The sequence below is a fragment of the Anabrus simplex genome, chromosome 2 (assembly GCF_040414725.1).
Source record: "Anabrus simplex isolate iqAnaSimp1 chromosome 2, ASM4041472v1, whole genome shotgun sequence".
Taxonomy (NCBI): Eukaryota; Metazoa; Arthropoda; class Insecta; order Orthoptera; family Tettigoniidae; genus Anabrus; species Anabrus simplex.
The window spans coordinates 815,276,516-815,296,139 of record NC_090266.1 but is presented as its reverse complement, the minus strand read 5'-3'; the positions used below and the strand labels follow the sequence as shown (position 1 = coordinate 815,296,139).

At 35.7% G+C, this 19,624-nt stretch overlaps 1 protein-coding gene across 1 annotated transcript in view; it reads left to right on the top strand.

Annotated features, from left to right (window-relative positions):
• Window positions 1–19,624, top strand: part of dtn (transmembrane protein 132C dtn) — an 877,664-nt gene that overhangs the window by 661,302 nt on the left and 196,738 nt on the right. The window contains exon 7 of the mRNA XM_068226042.1: window positions 2,669–2,831. Within this exon, the coding sequence (XP_068082143.1) occupies window positions 2,669–2,831 (163 nt within the window). The remainder of the gene's footprint in view (window positions 1–2,668; window positions 2,832–19,624) is intronic.

Genomic DNA, 19,624 nt, shown 5'->3' with positions numbered 1-19,624 from the left:
GACAGTGGGATTTGAACCCACTATCTCCCAGATGCAAGCTCACAGCACCAGCACATCTAGCTTTGGTCCGTGCTGCAAAGGGCATTTACTCCGAACACTGGTAGGTGGTCATAATAATGTGATTTGACTGTGTTTATTCTCTGAAGCCATATTGAATGAGTAGTACAAGTTGATGTTGGGAATGCTTACGAAGTCTGTATATGAGAAACTTTTGAAAATTATTTTTATAGAACTGATGGAGGACAAATACAGTAGTTCTGTAAAGTGTAATGATTAGGGATGCTTATTTGGATTGTAGATAGGGACAATGTAGCAGATTTCTAATTGGGTGGAAAGTATCATGTGCAAAGAAAGAAGTTATAGGGTGTTTCAAGGGATATGAAGAAAAGAGGTGGTGCTTCCTTAAAATTTCAGTATCAAAGACTCTAGTCCAGGTGCAGTATTTCTAGTACTTCACAGAGTGATATGAGATGTCTGTAAGAAAAAGTCATATATGAAATGATTACCAATGAAGTGGTTGGTAGATGATAGAAGACATACCGGTACAGTGGTTGGTATTTTGTGGAGGTGCTAAACGTCTTGAAATGACAAATATTACAATTATATTACCGGTATTGGTTTACGTCCCACTACCTGCAATAATGAATACCTACATCCCTCCACACAGGATTGACATCAGGAAGAGCATCCAGCCGTAAAACTATGCTAAATCCATATTAAGTGCTGATTATAACAGTTTGGATTCCCTATAATTTGTTTTTAATATAACGGCATTTATACTTTAAATAGTATTGCAATGCTTTATTTTACCACCGTCTGAAAACATGATTAATTTTTTTTTTTTAATCTTCCATGAACTGATCAGTATTGTGCAGTATGTATTATCAGCACACTTTATCTTGGTGCATTTACACCCTAGTGCTGAATCGGTCGACCTCGGCAATCTTCGAGATTTGTACTGGTAACCTTTGAAACACAAACTATGAATCGCTTAAGCATCGTTGTGCGACATCTGGCGTACACTTTACGTACTAGTACTGTTGTTGTTTACACAACAAAGCCAAACTATAGAATTCATGCTAGGAACAAGATTCGCATCGAGAAATGCTATATAATGTTATATAATATGTATGTGACATAGTTGTTGGCTTAAGATAATAACGGTTTAGAAACTTCATATCGATCTATCATATTCTCGATTCAATTCAGATTTCATTTTCATTCAGTTGGCAGCACTATTGGAACCGGGACAGCTCCCTCCTTACTCCTCACCCCCGTACACAAATGCACCGAGATAAAGTGTGCCGATAATAGTAATAGATAGGAAGGCTGTTATTAAAACAGACCTACACATGTAGGAGGGTGATATTAGTGATAACACTTTACAGTACTTCAGAGATTGACCACTATTCATCTTATATTTGATGATATAGTACAAGACAAGTGTGGGTATGTCATCTTAGATTAAGCAGTAAACAAATAATTATTTTGTAGTTTCAGTTAAGTAAATAGGATAACAGAAACAAACAGCATTGCATGTTCTTCTTCGTCTTCTTCCATTCTTGGCCTTTTTTTAAATTTCTTGGGATCGGCACTTAATACGGATTTGGCCTAGTTTTACTGGGGGATGCTCTTCCTGATGTCAATCCAGTGTGGAGGGAGGTACTCATTATTGTGTGTTTTTTTGTTGTTTGGTAGTGTAGTGGCTTGTGTGTAGATGAGGAGATGTATATTAAGATGAATGTAAACACCTAGTCCCCAAGCTAGATGAATTAGCCATACACAGTCAAAATCCCCTGCCCAGCCAGGAATAAAACCCGGTGCCCTCTGAACTGATGGCAACAGTGTTGACCATTCAGTCAAGGAGCTTGACCACTGCCAGCTCTAGATGTTAAGAATGGAATGTTTGATAATATTCAGCTGTATAAAGGAGTTGTTCATTCGTAATAAACTGAAACTGGTATTACATAAACAGTTATACTATATGTCAGTAAAGTTAAGAAATAATGTGGTTTGCTTGCATGTAAGAAATTACTAGGAAAGTTTTAATATCAGACAGGGTTTCATTTATTGTAATTATACCTAAATATGATGTAAACCTTGGACTTCCGTATCAGCTACAAATGAGATATCAGTGAGTGGCTACTCAGTGTACATTATCCCTAAATGATGCCTTAATAAACCTAGAAATTCAAAACAGTTTGTTGTCCCACATCTTTTTCAGTTATATCTTCAAGTTATAGTTGAAGAAAAATCTTTTTATAACTTTCTTTTGAAAAACTGAATTTTTTGAAGTAAAGGAGACTTCTTACTTCAAGGAATATGGTTCATTTTGTGAGGATGCTGAAGCAAAAAGAAGTTATCATCCTTGGAGGGACATCTGAATGAAGCCTCTGTTCTAATTCTTCCTCTGTCAATGAAGATTTATAAAATTAATAGTGATAGAGACTTTGATCACTCACTAATTCTTCAGCAATATAACACTTTTACATTCCATGCATGTACCTTGATATATCCTGGGATAGGATTCTGAATACTTTTAGAGTAGGGCCTACTAAATCAGAAAAGACATGTCCTGAAAAATGTTCTGAAATCATTATTGTTATCTTGTCTGTTTCAGACTTGTACAGTATTAATTATTTAAGTACCACAACTTTCTCTTTTCCAGCAATTCAAAAATTAAACGTTCAACTGAAGATCTTCATTCTCGCCCTGGTTCTTTTCGAGGTTGGGGAAGTGATGGGTCTCCAGGCTCTGAAGACTTTGTGAATGGTGTGGAACCAGAACGACATTCGACTTGCAGACTTCGTTTCCAGCAGAGTCCAGTTGAGGTAATATATTTGCAGGAATATTATTTATCCTTTAGTCTTCTTATTTGCAGAGTATGAATGTGAACCCATCCATTTCCTTAGTGCCTAATTAGTCCTATTAATTTAACTCTCTAATTTTCAAAGTTAGTAGGTATTTCAGTATTTAGTTGTATTTTACAATAATTACAAATTTGTAGTACAATGTTGATCACAGCATCATGCTTTGAATATAAACTATGTTTAATGTACAGATTGTAAAACTATGGGCATATTCAGACATTAGACATCATAAATGAGGTCAGTCATCTATATACTGTATATAGACTTGTATTTTGAATTGTATACTTAAATTTTTGACCAAAAGATTTTTTGTTATTACCAGATTAGGTAAGGAAAATTAAAACTAGGTTGAATTGTATTTTTGCCTGTTTGTGTCAACATACTGTGCAAACAGCTGCACAGTCGAACATAATTTTTCAAAAATGAGTATTTTAGTCAATGCAATAAGGACTATTATTCATTTTTGAAAAGGAAGATATTATTCACATTTTTTACACAACTCTTATTCCAATTTCTTCATGTCAAAATTTAATAATAGCCTAATTCTTCATAATATACCATGAAGGGGTACATGATTGTTGTTTCAAGATGCAGAAATCTGAGACAGCGTTTCTGAACTTGCTATTGTTTTTACAGTCTTCTTACACTGCTCATTGGTAATACACATTTTAAATATACAGTATTTTCAATTGACAGATATTGCATTCATAATCTAATTGATATCAAACATGCAACACATTTAACTGGAATGGAATAAGATAAAAGAAAAAAATAACTTCAGCTCGTGCATTTAAAACCAGCACCTTGTAGACGGCCATCTAGATCAGGAAATCTGAAACTCATTTTGGAAATAGTTTGAACATTTCTCAACAGATGTTGCTACTATCAACTTATGTTGTGCCCTCTGGGGTGAAGATGAACTATTAATTTTTAAAGTAATTTTGTATGAGAACGTTTCCTAAACTGAGTTGTTTATTGATTGTTTTGATGTTCAAAAGTTATCAACACTTCTATCTCTTCCTTCCAACTTAAGATGTTGGCCAGTGGGAAAATTTGTATATTTATTTAAGAAACCAATCATGGTTTTTTTAATATTTATTTCATTCTCCAATGAAAATGGGGAGTGTATCAGGGTTTCGACCTAGAGAAATCTGGAACCTTCCTCCACACTATAAAAGCTGGCACATTTCAAGCCATGTTGTCTTTGTGATCACTCCAGTCTAGAGTATGTTCGTAACAGAGGCGGGGGCTACCTCGTCCATCTTGGGGAAGTCCACCAGCTCAAGGTAATGGCATATTCTGATTAACAATGTGATAGTCCTTGATAGCTAGCTCGAGGGGAAGGTTTCACATTTTTAGTAATGTAAATTTTTAATTTCTCAAATATAAAGTTCAAACTTTAAATGTAAATTTCAAACTAGTCGAAAGAAAGGGAATATAGAGTGAGTTACCCCTTGTATTCCCTCTCAACTTGATATTAAAGTGACTATGATTTTGTAACCTTTAAAATCTACTTAGTAATTTCTGTAACTTAAATATTTTTCTCCCTTCAGTCACCTCCGTACTATAGGCTTAGCTTCTGTAACATCGGGCCCTAAGCCCAAATAATGTTTTATGTATTTCATGTTAATTTCAAGGAGTGCAAGTATTCTCCTCCTTACCATTTTGATGTTCAGCCAGTAACTTTAACCTTTTGTTTTTACTAAAGGCCATGTTGGATGGGTACTTGTTACCCTCCGTTAAACTCTATTTAATTTACTTCATGTTAAGGATAACAGATTGTTGAGCAGTTAAGACAGTGAATACTGTTTAATTTTGTTAAATGTTGGTTGGGCCTTTGATAGGCCTGGAAAGGGTGAATTTTCGAAAATAGACTCCTCAAGTGTAAATTTGTAGAGCAAAGAACTCTTCCACTGATGTAAAAATTGGGAGATCTGTCTCCTTGATTGTTGGTTGAAAGGAGCAGTAGTGCTCATGTAAAACTTTTAATTACAGAGCTTCAAGCTCAGGTGGTTAATTGGTTACTAGTTGATTATTCTGATTTACCTAACATTGTTATCCAAGCTCATGAGCTAGTTCTGTACCTGATATTTTTTATTTGCTTAGCAAAGTGTAAACCTAAAATTTAAAAAAAGAGAGAGAAAGAAATATAACTCCAATTTTAAAATTTAAATTTATCTTCTGACTGTTTTATATCCACCCATTCATGCTCGCACCTTCTTTCACCTCTGTAAACCACGGAATCCCTAGAACAATAATAATAATAATATTGGCTTAATGTCCCACTAACAAACTTTACCGTTTTCGGAGACACTGAGGTGCCGGAATTTAGTCCCGCAAGAGTAGTTCTACATGCCAGTAGATCTACCGACACAAAGCTGAAGAATTAGAGCACCTTCAAATTCCAACAGACTGAGCCAGGATCAAACCTGCCAAGTTGGGGTCAGAAGGCCAGCACCTCAACCATCTGAACCACTCAGCCCAGCTTAACTGTTTCCATCCCTTGTCTGAGTTAACTCAGATTTCAACATGTCTCCCGTTGCCCAAACATGAGTTAATTCAGATTTCAAGCAATGCGCTCTTCTCCACTTCCAATCTCAGTCCGATGCTGTAGTTTTGATGGTCATCACATGTTCTGTTCAGACAATGGATGATTTATCAATGACCTTATGTTATTTTGATGATAATTATGTGCCATGTGTTTTTCTTTCAGAGCTGTCTTCTGAGATGGGTGTGCAGAAGTGTAAAGAAGGAATGAAGGTAGATTATATTTAAGAAATCTTCTTCTGAGATGGGTGTGCAGAAGTGTAAAGAAGGAATGAAGGTAGATTATATTTAAGAAATCTTCTTCTGAGATGGGTGTGCAGAAGTGTAAAGAAGGAATGAAGGTAGATTATATTTAAGAAATCTTAGGGAATGATGAAGAGCCTGACTCTTATGAGGATAATGGAGATAAGTTGCCGTGAAACAAGCTGTAGACATTTATCATGCCATTGTCAAGTTCTGGTAAAAGAGCCAAGAGAAAACTATTGCTGTTGTTGTCGTTCCATGACTGTTCAGTAGGTGTATAAATAAAAGATTTTTTTAACCTAATTTAACCATTGTTGAACAATCCATTAAAATCTGGTATAGGACATGCATAAGGCTGAAAAGACCTTGTGAGTGAAAAGGTTAAATTACTTTATAAGTTATCTAACGAATATAAACTGGACTGATAGACTTATTAACAAATACGGTAGATATAATAGAGAACAGCCTGGGAGATATCGAAGGACTGCGATGTGAGCTCTATCTAGCAGTAGGACTTGGAGTTATAAGAGCACATACATTAGTTGCCTAAATTTTTGATGTTATTCATGCATTTGGAGTAAGTTAATGTCAGTAAGTAATTGTGAGTGTGATTCATTTATATGGCAATATCCTTGCACTGGAAACAGATTATGGGAACCTGGTGAAGACAGATCAAGGCAAGAAGAAATTAAGTACTTCAATACTTTATTAAATGGAGAATGTCTTCAAAATGATATCACTGAAGACTGCAGTTTAAGTGCAAGTGATGGAGCACAATACCAGCTAATTTGGCTAGAAGTGGAGTCTCAGCTGAAGAACATGAGAAATGGTAAGTCCCCAAGGTTCGATGACCTCAGTGCTGACATGATAAAGGCAGCTTCAGCACAAGGCGTACAGTGGTTGTATAGAGTACTCTCTGTCGTATGGAAAGAGAACAGGATACCAGAGGACGGGATGCAAGGTATCATTCTCCCCCTGTATAAAAAGGGAGACAGGAAGAAATGCAGAAATTATAGGGTTATCACTATACTTTCTCTCTCACTTAAACTTCTGGAGAAGATAATTGAAAGAAGAATCAGGAATATAGTTGAACCGATATTGGAGGAGGAGCGACACGGGTTCAGGAAGAACAGAAGCACTACACACCTGATATTACCATCAGAATGCTAACAGAGAAGCACTGGGAATATGGTAAGAACTTAGTGATGGTTTTTATGGACATCGAGGAGGCTTTCTCGACAGTGTGCCTAGAGAGATAATCTGGGAGTGCCTAGAAGGTATAGGTGCGCCAAACTTCCTGATCAATAAAGTAAATATTCTCTATCAAAAGTGCTTAAGCTGTGTCCAACAGTGCTAACAGTATAATATTTGCAGATGATCTGATCTGGTGAGAAAATGAAGCAGGAGTACAGGAGAAACTAAATATTTGGAATGACACATTTAAAGAATATTAACTAAACACCAGTAAAACAAAAAACTGTTGAAATGACTATCAATAGGAAAGGCACAGATGCAAACAATTTTCCTGGAGGGAACTCTATTTCAGTCTGTTTATAACTTCAAATAACTTGGCAGTATCATTTTGAAAGATAACACAGTAAACCAAGAAATACTTAATAGGACTCAGAAAGCTTCTAAATTTTATTTTCAAGTGAGAAATCTACTCTGGGATGATGAAATACCCAGGAAAGCAATATTGAGCATGTTTTATACCTACTTCATTCCAGTTCTTACATATGGACCTGAAACATGTACCCTGCATAACAAGGCAAGTAGTAAAATTCAGTCAACAGAAATGAAATTCGTCATAACAATGAACCAAAAGATCAGGAAGGACAAGATTAGAAATGAAGCAAACAGGAAGGAGGCTGGCATCAAAAAATCTGTTGTAGAGTTTCTAGGAAGACACAGGCTACAATAGTTTGGACATGTTATGAGGATGGATGGAACAAGAACAGCAAGGAATTACTTTGACATAGAATTGGAATGGGAGAAGCCAGTTGAGAGACCAAGGAATAGATGGAAATCGGAGGTCATCAAGAGGAATGCTAAGTGGGAGGACATAGACGAACAGAAACTATACTTTGACAGGCACAAGAGGCGAGTGTTTGTTCACCACACCTGGGAAACTGGAGCTGAAAAATGATGATGATGATGATGATGATGATGATGATGATGATGATGATGATTCATTTATATCTCCTCTCAGCATGACTGGAAAGATATGTGCTATGTTTGACTGAAATAAGTTCTTTTTTTTTTGCTAATGATTTAACATCACAAGAAACACATTAAAGGTTTTCAGCAACGGAAGATGAGAAGTTTTTATTTTACAAGTTTTATGTTACACCAACACAGATAGGTCTTATGGCGATGATGAGATAGGAAAGGGCTAGGAGTGGGAAGTAAGCAGTCGTTGCCTTAATTAATGTACACCGAGCTCAATAGCTGCAGTCGCGTAAGTGCGGTGAGTATCCAGTAATCGGGAGATAGTGGGTTCGAGCCCCACTGTCGGCAGGCCCGAAGATGGTTTTCCGTGGTTTCCCATTTTCATACCAGGCAAATGCCGGGGCTGTACCTTAATTAAGGCCATGGCCGCTTCCTTCCAATTCCTAGAACTTTCCCATCCCATCATCGCCGTAAGACATATCTGTCGGTGCGACATAAAGCAAATAGCAAAAAAAAAAAAAAAATTAATGTACAGCCCCAATATTTAATTGGTGTGCAAATGAGAAACAACAGAAAACCATCTTCAGGGCTGCTAACACTGGGGGCTGAATCCACTATCTCCCAAATGCAAGCAAACAGCCACGCACCCCTAACCACTTGGTACTGGGAAGTTAGCGGCTGTGGTCTCACTTAGAGTACAACCCCAACTCACTTGGTGTTCATATGAGAATGGGAAGAAGGACTTCAAAGGAATAGTCTTCTAACAATAGTCTGAAAAGTTACCTTTGTTGCTCATTTAATTTTAATTGAAATCTGTAATTTGCTTAGTGTTTTTATATAATATTTATTATATAATATTTATTATATAACACATAATATTGTGGATTTTAGACTGTATAATAAAATTCACTCTTCAAATATAATACTTCGTATCCAAAATAACCATTCAATGAGCAAATCAAGACACTATTAACATAGCAATAAGTGTCTGAAACAACCCTACAGTGAGGTGAGATCTGTTACCTTTATCTAACCATTACTGGTATTTCACGATATTGTCTTCAGTTACTCCTAAGATATGTCTTAAACATACCATATTTTCAAAATCACTCATATTGAAATATGTTTTCAGATATTGCCATTTATATATTTTTTTTAAATTCATCCAATGTTACCCCACTTAATGGTATTAACCTTTTCACTCCCAAGTTGTTTTCAGCCTTATGCATGTCCTATACCAGATTTTACTGGATTGTTTGACAATGGTTGAAAAAGGCTAAAAATATTGTCGACTGTATTTACATAGCTACTGAACAGTCATGAAACAACAACAACATTAGCAATAATTTTCTCTTGTCTCTCTTACCACATTTGGCAATGGCATGATAAATATCTACAGGTTGTTTCACTTCAACTTATCTTCACTACCCTAATAAAAAGTCAGGATCATCAAAATTCCCTAAAATTTCTTAAATATAATCTTCCTTCATGCTTTCTTTATACTTCTGCACACCCATCTCAGAAGAAAGCTGTGGAAAAAAAACACAAGGCTCATAATTGTTGTCAAAATACCGTAAGGCAATTTATGAATTGTCCGTCATCTTAACAGAGCATGTGATGAACAAGAAAACCACAGCGTCAGGCTAAACTTGGGAATGGAGAAGAGTGCATTGCTTGAAATCTGAGTTAACTCATGTTTGGGACAGCAGGAGACACGTTGACATCTGAGTTAACTGGGACATGGAACAGAAAAGGTTAACTAATTTTAACGAAAGACTTAATATTTCTCATTACAAATCCTAAGTTTTGGTAACTTTCACTAATTATCTCGTTTATATGAAAGATGAAAGCTCATGTTTGAACATTCTTCGAGGTCTCTTTTTTCCGCAACTGGTTGTAGTGTTTTCACACCTAATTTGTACGAATATCTAACAGGTATTTTTGTTGCGACTGAAGGACATTATACGCACTTTGGCACATTAAAATGAAGCTTGTCCATCGCATTATTTCACTTTGGTCATATTCCAATTGAAAACAATCTGTAATCTAATGAGTGGGCTTAAATATTTTAAAATAATATGCATATAGAAGGTTACAGGAGTATATAACTCTTTCAGGTATGGGTGGGTTCCACCATCTAATGGTAAACTAGATGGTACCAGAACTATGCTGGAGATGAACTATTCGGAGGTGTAAATCCCTTCGAAATTTGCCTTGCATACTGCAACCTGCATGCAAGCACAGGTAGTTATCAGGAGCTAGACACTGATATACGAGGTTGGCCAGACTGACTTTTCGCCAATTTCTCGCTTCCTACTGAAGTGTAGTCCATCGTCAGATGTATGACGCTGATTGTGAATGAACGTTGATTTTGTTCAGCTATTGAGAGGTCAATCTACATATTAAGAAGGAAGCCCTATTTTCCAGTTTTGACTTAGTTAATGTAACTTTAAACCTTTTTAGTCTGTCAAACACACAAGTTCAATATAAAATATATAGTAACACTAAAACATACCTGTAAAAAATACACACTACTAAACAAAGAATAAACAGAAAGCTACAAACATCTATGAAGAAATACTAAACAAAGAACAAGGAATACAATTAAGTAATTTAATAGATATATACTTACCAGATATTGTAATAGGAGTTGAATCATGGCTGAGAAATGATATAATGAATGCAGAAATATTCTCATGGAACGGGAGTGTTTATTATAAGTGATAAATCTCATTGTAGACCACATTGGACATCAGAAAGACTTAATGTTTCTCATTACAAATCTTAAGTTTTGGTAACTTTCAGTAATTATCTTGTTTATATGAGAGATGAAATGTTTGAACATTCTTCGAAGTCTCCTTTTTCTGTTATTGGTTGTAGTGTTTCCACACCTAATTTATATGAATATCTAACAGGTTTTTTGTTGCGACTAAGGACATTATATGCACTTTGGCACATTAAAATGAAGACCCCCTCGAGTGGCTAAGGTGACCAGTCAACGCTCTTCCAACATAAGAGACTTCGAATCATGCTCATTGCATCTTATTTTCTCCATCCATGGTCTTGAACTCCCAGTAAAAATGAGGACACCTGTTTTTGGCTTTAACCATTATTTTAAAGGAACTGGATATTAGCCTCTACCTATAAGCAGCTTCGGGTGTGATCAATCCTGTTCGAAGTGTTACTACTCCAAGTCAACTACAGTATGTGATTTCTCGTACACGACTCACGTGTCTATGCAAGAATGAGATTAAATTAGTCAACTGTTCTAATTACCTTCTTCATTCCAATGAATATTATAATCATTTTTATGTATGAACATTTTTATTCACTGACTGATGGCAATGATATCCTATATGATTTTAAATTACTTTACTACCAGCTCTATGTTGTACTCTGTGTTTTTAACCTCTGTCAACACAATTGTGTGTTTTTTCTCTGAGCCATGATGAACATTGTTATGTGTTTTCACACTAGTTTTAAGCCTATTTGGTTTTCTATAATGTAAATGCCTAATCTTAGGGTACCATATATTTTAAGGACACTAGGTTCGGGGCCCTGACATAACTTTTAGGCTAAGATTTATTTCAGCTGATGATGCTTATGGCAGTTAAGCGAAAAATGTCCCAACTTACAACACCAGTTGTAATGTTTATATCCTAAATATAAGGAAAGATAAGTATTGGAAAGGTGGTGTAATTTACTATTCTTATTTTAATGTTCACTGAAGTGTTTATCATAGAGATAGGATATGAATGGTAGGAAAGAATGGTGAAAGAATGACAAACATGAAATTCTAGGTGTAAGGCTCATCTCTAAAGATAATAAGCAACTTGATGTCTTTAGAGTGTACAGACGGGGAAAGGGTAGCGCTGATGCTGATTCAGAATTATTTGATAAGACAATCAACTATGTGGGAAACAATATGGAAAGGAATGTGATAGTAGCAGGTGATCTCAATTTACTGAAAGTCAATTGGAAAAGTAATGCCAACGACAGAAATCATGACCAACAAATGGCAAATAAGTTAATATGAGAAGGGTAGCTGATTCAGAAAGTGATGGAACCAATTAGAGGGAAGAATATTCTGATGCTGGTAAAACCAGATGAGTTCTATAGAGAAATCAAAATAATAGATGGTATTAGTAATCGCTAAGCTGTTTTTGTCATAGTTAAAAATAAACATGAAAGGAAGGTATTAAAATTAGGACTATTAGGCAGTACCATATGGCTGATAAAACAGGCATGAGGGAGTTTTTAAAAAGTAACTATGATCACTGGAAAATGGTAAATAAAAATGTAAACAGACCCTGGGATGGGTTCAAAGCAATTGCTGAGGAATGTGAAAGTAGGTTTGTACCTTTAAAGGTGGTAAAGAATGGTAAAGACCCACCATACTATAACAGAGAAGTAAAGAGACTAAGAAGGAGGTGCAGGTTGGAAATAGAGTAAGAAATGGGTGTGGAAGTAAGGAGATTTTGAGGGAACTTACTAAGAAATTGAATCCAGCAAAGAAGTCGGCTAAAGATAACATGATGACAAGCATAATGGGTGGTCATACAAATTTTAGTGAAAAATGGAAGAGTATGTATAGGTACTTAGGGCAGAAACAGGTTCCAAGAAGGACATTCCAGGAATCATTAATGAACAAGGGGAGTGTGTTTGCGAGGATCTTCAAAAGGCTGAAGTATTCAGTTAGCAGTATGTAAAGATTGTTGGTTACAAGGATAATGTCCAGATAGAGGAGGTGACTAATACTAAAAAATTATTAAAATTTACCCGTGGTAACAATGGCATTTACAGTACAATATAAAAGTTGAAAACTAGAAAAGCAGCTGGAAATGATAAGATTTCTGGGGATATACTAAAGAAAATGGGTTGGGATATAGTACCATTTCTGAAGTAGTTATTTGATTATTGTTTGCCTGAAGGAACTATACCAATATAATGGAGAGTTGCTATAGTAGCTGATGAGTATAAAGGAAAGAGTGATATACATAAAGCTGAAAATTACAGGCAAGTCAGTTTGACATGCATTGCATATAAGCTTTGGGAAATCATTCTTTCTGATTATATTAAACATGTTGCAAAATTAATAACTGATTTGATAAAAGGCAGTTTGGCTTTAGCAAAGGTTATTCCACTGAAGCTCAACTTGTAGCATTCCAGCAGGATCTAATAGATATCCTGGATTTGGGAGGTCAAATAGACGGTATTGCAATTGACCTACCTAATGCATTTGGTAGGGTAGATCATGGGAGACTACTGGCAAAAACGAGTGGAATTGGACTAGAGAAAATAGTGACTGAGTGGGTGCCTATATTTCTAGAAAACAGAACTCAGAGAATTAGAGTAGCTGAAGCTTTATCTGTCCCTGTAAAAATTAAGAGGGAAATTCCTCAAGGCAGTTTTTCCTATATATATGATACGTGTAAAGATCTGGAAACAGAGATAAGGCTTTTTGCTGATGATGTTATTCTGTACAAAGTAATAAATAAGGTAAAAGACTGTGAGCAATTAAAAAATGACCTCGATAATATTGTGAGATGACAGTGGGCAATGGTATGATGATAAACCAGGTTAAAAGTCACGTTGTGAGTTTCACAAATAGGAAAATCCCTCTCAGTTTTAATTACTGCCTTGGTGGGGTGAAAGTTGCTTTTGGAGATCATTGTAAGTACCTATGTGTTATTATAAGGAAAGGTCTTCATTGGAGTAATCGCATAAATTTGATTGTAAATGAAGGGTACAGATCTCTGCACATGGTTATGAGGGTATTTAGGGGTTGTAGTGTGGATATAAAGGAGAGGGCATATAAGTCTCTGGTAAGACCCCAATTAGAGTATGGTTCCAGCATGTGGGACACTCACCAGGATTGCTTGTTTCAAGAACTGGAAAATATCCAGAGAAAAGCAGCTGGATTTTTTCTGGGTGATTTCGGACAAAAGAGTAGTGTTACAAAAATGTTGCAAAGCTTGGGCTGGGAAGACTTGGGAGAAAGGAGGCGAGCTGCTCGACTAAGTGGTACGTTAATAATTCCAATATAAATAGTCCGTTATTGGACATTATAAATTTTCCAGCTAACTCATAACGGATCATTTTATTTTGGTATTATAAATTTACTAATTCGGCACAAATATTTCAGGTTCCCTATGGGAATCAACATCTATATCATAAGTGGTATTTTCCGAGCTGTCAGTGGAGAGATGGCGTGGAATGACATCAGTAGACGAATGGGTATGTGTGGTGTCTTTAAAAGTAGGAAAGATCACAATATTAAGATAAAGTTTGATTCAAGAGGACAAATTGGGACAAATATTAATTTATAGGAAGGGGAGTTACAGATTGGAATAACTTACCAAGGGAGATGTTCAATAAATTTCCAATTTCTTTGCAATCGTTTAAGAAAAGGCTAGGAAAACAACAGATGGGGAATCTGCCACCTGGGCGACTGCCCTAAATGCAGATCAGTACGGTAAAGTGGGTTAACTTCGGCCATACAGGGTAACTTGGCCACTAACGAATAGCAATACTTATTTTCTCCTGCCTCCTATATTGGAAAAGATGAACCACTTGCAACAACTAAAATGCGCATCTATCAACCCTCTGTTGTCCAAATAACATTGGCGGGCTCATTGTTGAGTCAATTGATTTTTTTTTGCAGCCCCAACTATTGTCTTCTCTGATAACAGCAGAAAACAAATTCTCTAGCCCCAGCATTCAATTCTCCATTCCAGTGGTTTATGGGGTCAAAATGTAAGCTCGTCTGGTAACTGATGAATACAATTTGATGCATTTTATTCAAATAGGTTTTTCGAGGAATAGTTTTGTGATGAAAGTTGTCCTCTTCCAGGGTAACTTTGGCTATGCCATGAACGTACAGGAAAACATTACGCGGCGGCGGATATTGTAATTACAATCCTGTTTACTTCAAGAACGCTTTAGAAGAGATTAATAAAGGCACAATAACAATAAACAGGGAAGTTTATGCCGACAGAGAGGGGAAAGACAGTTTCCATTTTCAATTATAAATAGACGGATATCAGTTGACATTCACGATACACATTTAAGAACTTGATTGACGGCCCAGATATTTTCTAATTTAGAAGACAGTGTATTATGAGGACAGTCTACAAGATTGCTTCTTTTCTGACCACCTTTTCTCTCCATACAATTGGGCTTTATGATTTGCTTACCTTTTATTTATTATCTTTTGTACCATTACAAATATTTATGCAATGCAACATGTAATTTGTAATATCATAAAATGCTTGTACGGTTAGGCTAAATAAGACAGTTTCTTCTTTGGGGAAAAAGTGAATTTGATCACTATACATCTGTTTCACCATAAATCATTTTAATTTGTATGTGATTGTGGTTACTGGGTGTTTTTCAGCTTTTTAGAAAACATTCACGGTGGCTGAAGTAACACTACATTGAAGAAAACTTCGTTTCTTGAGTTATTTTTATGGCGGCCAGAGTTACCCCATAACAATTAGAATTATGTTCATATTTAAAAATGAAGACCATGGCAGAATTTATGTTATATTTTTCAGAAAATTACAGAGAATATTTCACATTTTATTTTTAAAAATTTACGAAAAAGTGGCCGAAGTTACCCCGTTTTACGGTAGTGATTGATTGAATGACATGTTTCGTTCTATGAAAACATATTCAGATTCTATCAAATCACTTAAAACATGCATATATTTGTACAATATTGTTTATGTTTCATAAACTTGTCAATGATAGAGAGTTTGGTGATAATATGAACAGGTATTAACAAATAATGATTGTATTAGTATTCAACCATCACTGTATTAACTTACTGAAATATTTCTGCATTTATATAAGCTGCTGAAGTGTCGTCCATTGTCTTCAAACACTGTTCATATATAGATCAAAACAACAGCATGGAATGAAAGTAATTGCAATGTAAAGTAAAATTTAAAAAATTATTTCATGGAGATTCAAACCTGTGCATCTTGGGTTATGGGACCAGTGACTTGACTGCTGTGCTACAAGAACATTTCACTGAATGCTAGCTCTAAAATGCATGAACCTCTAAATGTGAAGTTCATTCGAGAGAATTTCCACATAGGTACTGACCGTGTGCCGCTGAGTACTTTTCTCTTTTTTGAAAACAATAATAATACTGAATAGAATAGAAACGTTGCTTGACAAGCAACTGGGTGAATATCAAGCTGGATTTCGAAAAGGTAGATCTTGTTCAGAACAAATATTTAACTTAAAATCCATAATTTGCCACCATAGGATATTGAATTCAAAAGACATTGTTGTGACTTGTGTAGATTTTAAAAAGGCCTTTGACATGGTTGATAGAGGAAGCATAGATAAAACAATTTGTGAATTTGGAGTGAGAACTAAATTGGTAAACCTAATACGAGAAACCCTTACTGACACAATTTCAAAGGTGAAATTTATGGGTGAAATATCCAAACCTATTAAGATAAATACAAGGGTACGGCAAGGTGACGGTCTGTCACCCCTTCTATTCACCTGTGTTCTAGAGAAAATTGTAAGAATTTGGAACGTAAAGCTTAAAGAGCATAACATTTTGCCAGTAACTTTGGGGAGAAAAAACAAAGGCATTGAAATAAATTGCCTAGCTTTTGCAGATGATTTTGCTATATTGTTAGAAAACCTAACAAGTGCAATAACACAAATCAATCTCTTGGAAGAAATAGTGAACAAGACAGGTTTGAGAATCTCAGTAGAAAAAACAAAATTTATTACAAACATCAAGAATGCTCCAAAATTTTTGGCAACAGATATTGGTCCCGTAGAAAGTAAAGAAATTCAAATATCTGGGAGAAATAATTCAAGAAAATGGTTTAGACAAATCTACAGTAGAAGAAAGGGTACACAAGATGGAAAAAGCATATGGAATCATAAAGAATTTTTATAACAAAAAGTGTCTATCTAAAATTCTTAAAATAAGGCACTACACTACAGTGGTGAAACCAGAATGCTTATATGCAAGTGAATGCCTGGTACTAAACTATAGATTAGATAAACTTGAGGTACTAGAAAGGAGAATTATGAGACAAATCTTAGGCCCTGTGAAAACAACAGAAGTATGGTAATAAAGATCTAATGATGAAATATACAGGAACATTGAAAACATAACCAAAACCATAAGAAAAAGGAGATTGCAATTTTTCAGACATATTTACAGAATGGATGATTCCAGATTAACAAAAAGGATTTTCAAGTACCTTTGGGACAAAAAGGCAACAACTAGCTGGATTCAAGAAGTAAGGAAAGATTTAGAAAGAAATGATATAAGAGAGGAAGAAACTATGGACAGAGAAATTTTTAGAAAGAGGGTAGTAAGTATGGAAGGATTCCAAGGAAGATTGAACAAGAAGCCTGGTGCGAAGTGGTCCGAGGACAGAAGGAAACAGCATAGTGAAAGGATGAAAGAATATTGGAAGGAGAGGAAGAGAAAACAACACAGTATGAAGAACTGAATTGAAATTGGAACGTGGTCCTTAGCAGGCCTCATCGCAAAGAAGAAGAAGAATAATGCTATTTGTTTGGGGCATCAACCTACAAAGATCTTTTGCCCCTACTTGCACCATGTGTTATAAACCTGTGTGTATTTGAATATTGCGGAAGTGTAAAGTGTTGAATGTGAGGAAAGGAATGTTAAGGACACCATAAACACCCAGTCCCCAGGTCAGGGATATTAATCATTTACAACTAAAAACCCATGACCCGGCCGGGAATCAAACCCGTGGCCGCCGGGTGACAGGCGGACACGTTGCCCCCCTACACCACGGGACCGGACGTGTCGCTGAATACGTTGGCTGTGTAGTTCAGGCCGCATAGCTGTGAGCTTGCATTCAGGAGATGACAGGTTTGAATCCCACTGTTGATAGTCTTGAAGATGATTTTTCCGTGGAAACAGTGTTTGAAGACAACAGATGATACTTCGGCAGTTTAGGTAAGTACAGAAAAATTTCAGTAAGTTAATACAATGATGGTTGAATACTAATATAATCATTATTTGTTAATACTTATTCATATTATCACCAAACTCTCAATCAATAATAAGTTTATGCAACATAGACGTCATTGTACATATATACACATGATTTAAGTGATTTAATAGAATCTGAAGATGTTCTTACAGAATGAAACATGTCATTCTTTCATTAGTAGTGTGTATTTCTTACAGGTATGTTATAGTGTTATATTTTATATTGAACTTGTGTGTTTGACAGACTGAAAACTTTAAAGTTACAGTCAATCCACATTGGTACAAAATCGATAACTATTTGGATATTTTCTTGAATGGACTTGATTTTTGGGATTTTAGCATTTCGGTTTTCAAACACCAGTTACAAGTCATTATTTAGTGAAATGTTGTCATAGCACAGTGTGAAGGGACTGGCTTTGCAACTTACGGTGTGCAGGTTCAAGTCTCCATTGATATATTTACCTTAACTTTTTAAAGTTATTTTTATTTCCTGCCATTGTTTTCAACTGTATGTCTTTTCCATGCATCCTTTTGTGGATAAATTGTTTCATTGTAATGTTTAATCATAACAACATAGGAAGTGAAGTTATGATTAAACATTAGAATAAAATAAATTATGTTTGGCGAGTTGGCCGTATGGTTAGGTGCACGCAGCTGTGAGCTTGCATCCAGGAGATAGTGGGTTCGAATCCCAATGACGGCAGCCCTGAAGATGGTTTTCCATGGATTCCCATTTTCACACCAGGCAAATGCTGGGGCTGTACCTTAATTAAGGCCATGGCCGCTTGCTTCCCACTCCTAGGCCTTTCCTATCCCATCGTCACCATAAGACCTTTCTGAGTCAGTGCAACGTAAAGCCACTAGCAAAATAAAAGTAGTAAATTATTTTCAATAAAAGGATGTATAAGAAAAGGTATATAGTCAATCGATCGGTCGGTCGGTCCTGATCTGCATTTAGGTCAGTCGCCCAGGTGGCCAATTCCCTCCCTATCTGTTGTTTTCCTAGCCTTTTCTTAAATGATTTCAAGGAAATTGGATATTTATTGAACATCTCCCTTGGTAAGTTATTCCAATCCCTAATTCCCTTCCTAAAAACGAATATTTGCCCCAATTTGTCCTCTTGAATTCCAACTTTATCTTCATATTGTTATCTTTCCTACTTTTAAAGAGACTACTCAGACTTTTTCGTCTACTAATGTCATTCCGCGCCATCTCTCCGTTGATAGCTCAGAACACACCTCTTAGTCGAGAGCTTGTCTTCTTTCTCCCAAGTCTTCCCAGCCCAAACTTTGCAACATTTTTGTAATGCTACTCTTTTGTCAGAAATCACCCAGAATAAATCAAGCTGCTTTTCTTTGGATTTTTTCCAGTTCTTGAATCAAGTAATCCTGGTGAGGGTCCCATACACTGGAACCATACTCTAGTTGGGGTCTTACCAGAGACTTATATGTCCTCTCCTTGACATCCTTACTACAACTCCTAAACACCGTCATTACCATGTGCAGAGATCTATGCCCATTATTTACAATCCCATTTATGTGATTACCCCAATGAAGAACTTTCCTTATATTAACAACTAGGTAGTACTTACAGTGATCCCCGTAGGGAATTTTCAATATCTAGGCATAAGATAATAATAATTTCATGAATTTCTTAATGATAATAATAATAACAACAATAATAATAATAATAATAATAATAATAATAATAATAATAATAATAATAATAATAATAATAATAATAATAATATGGTGATGATGATAAAGGAAGCATTGATGATTAATAAAAC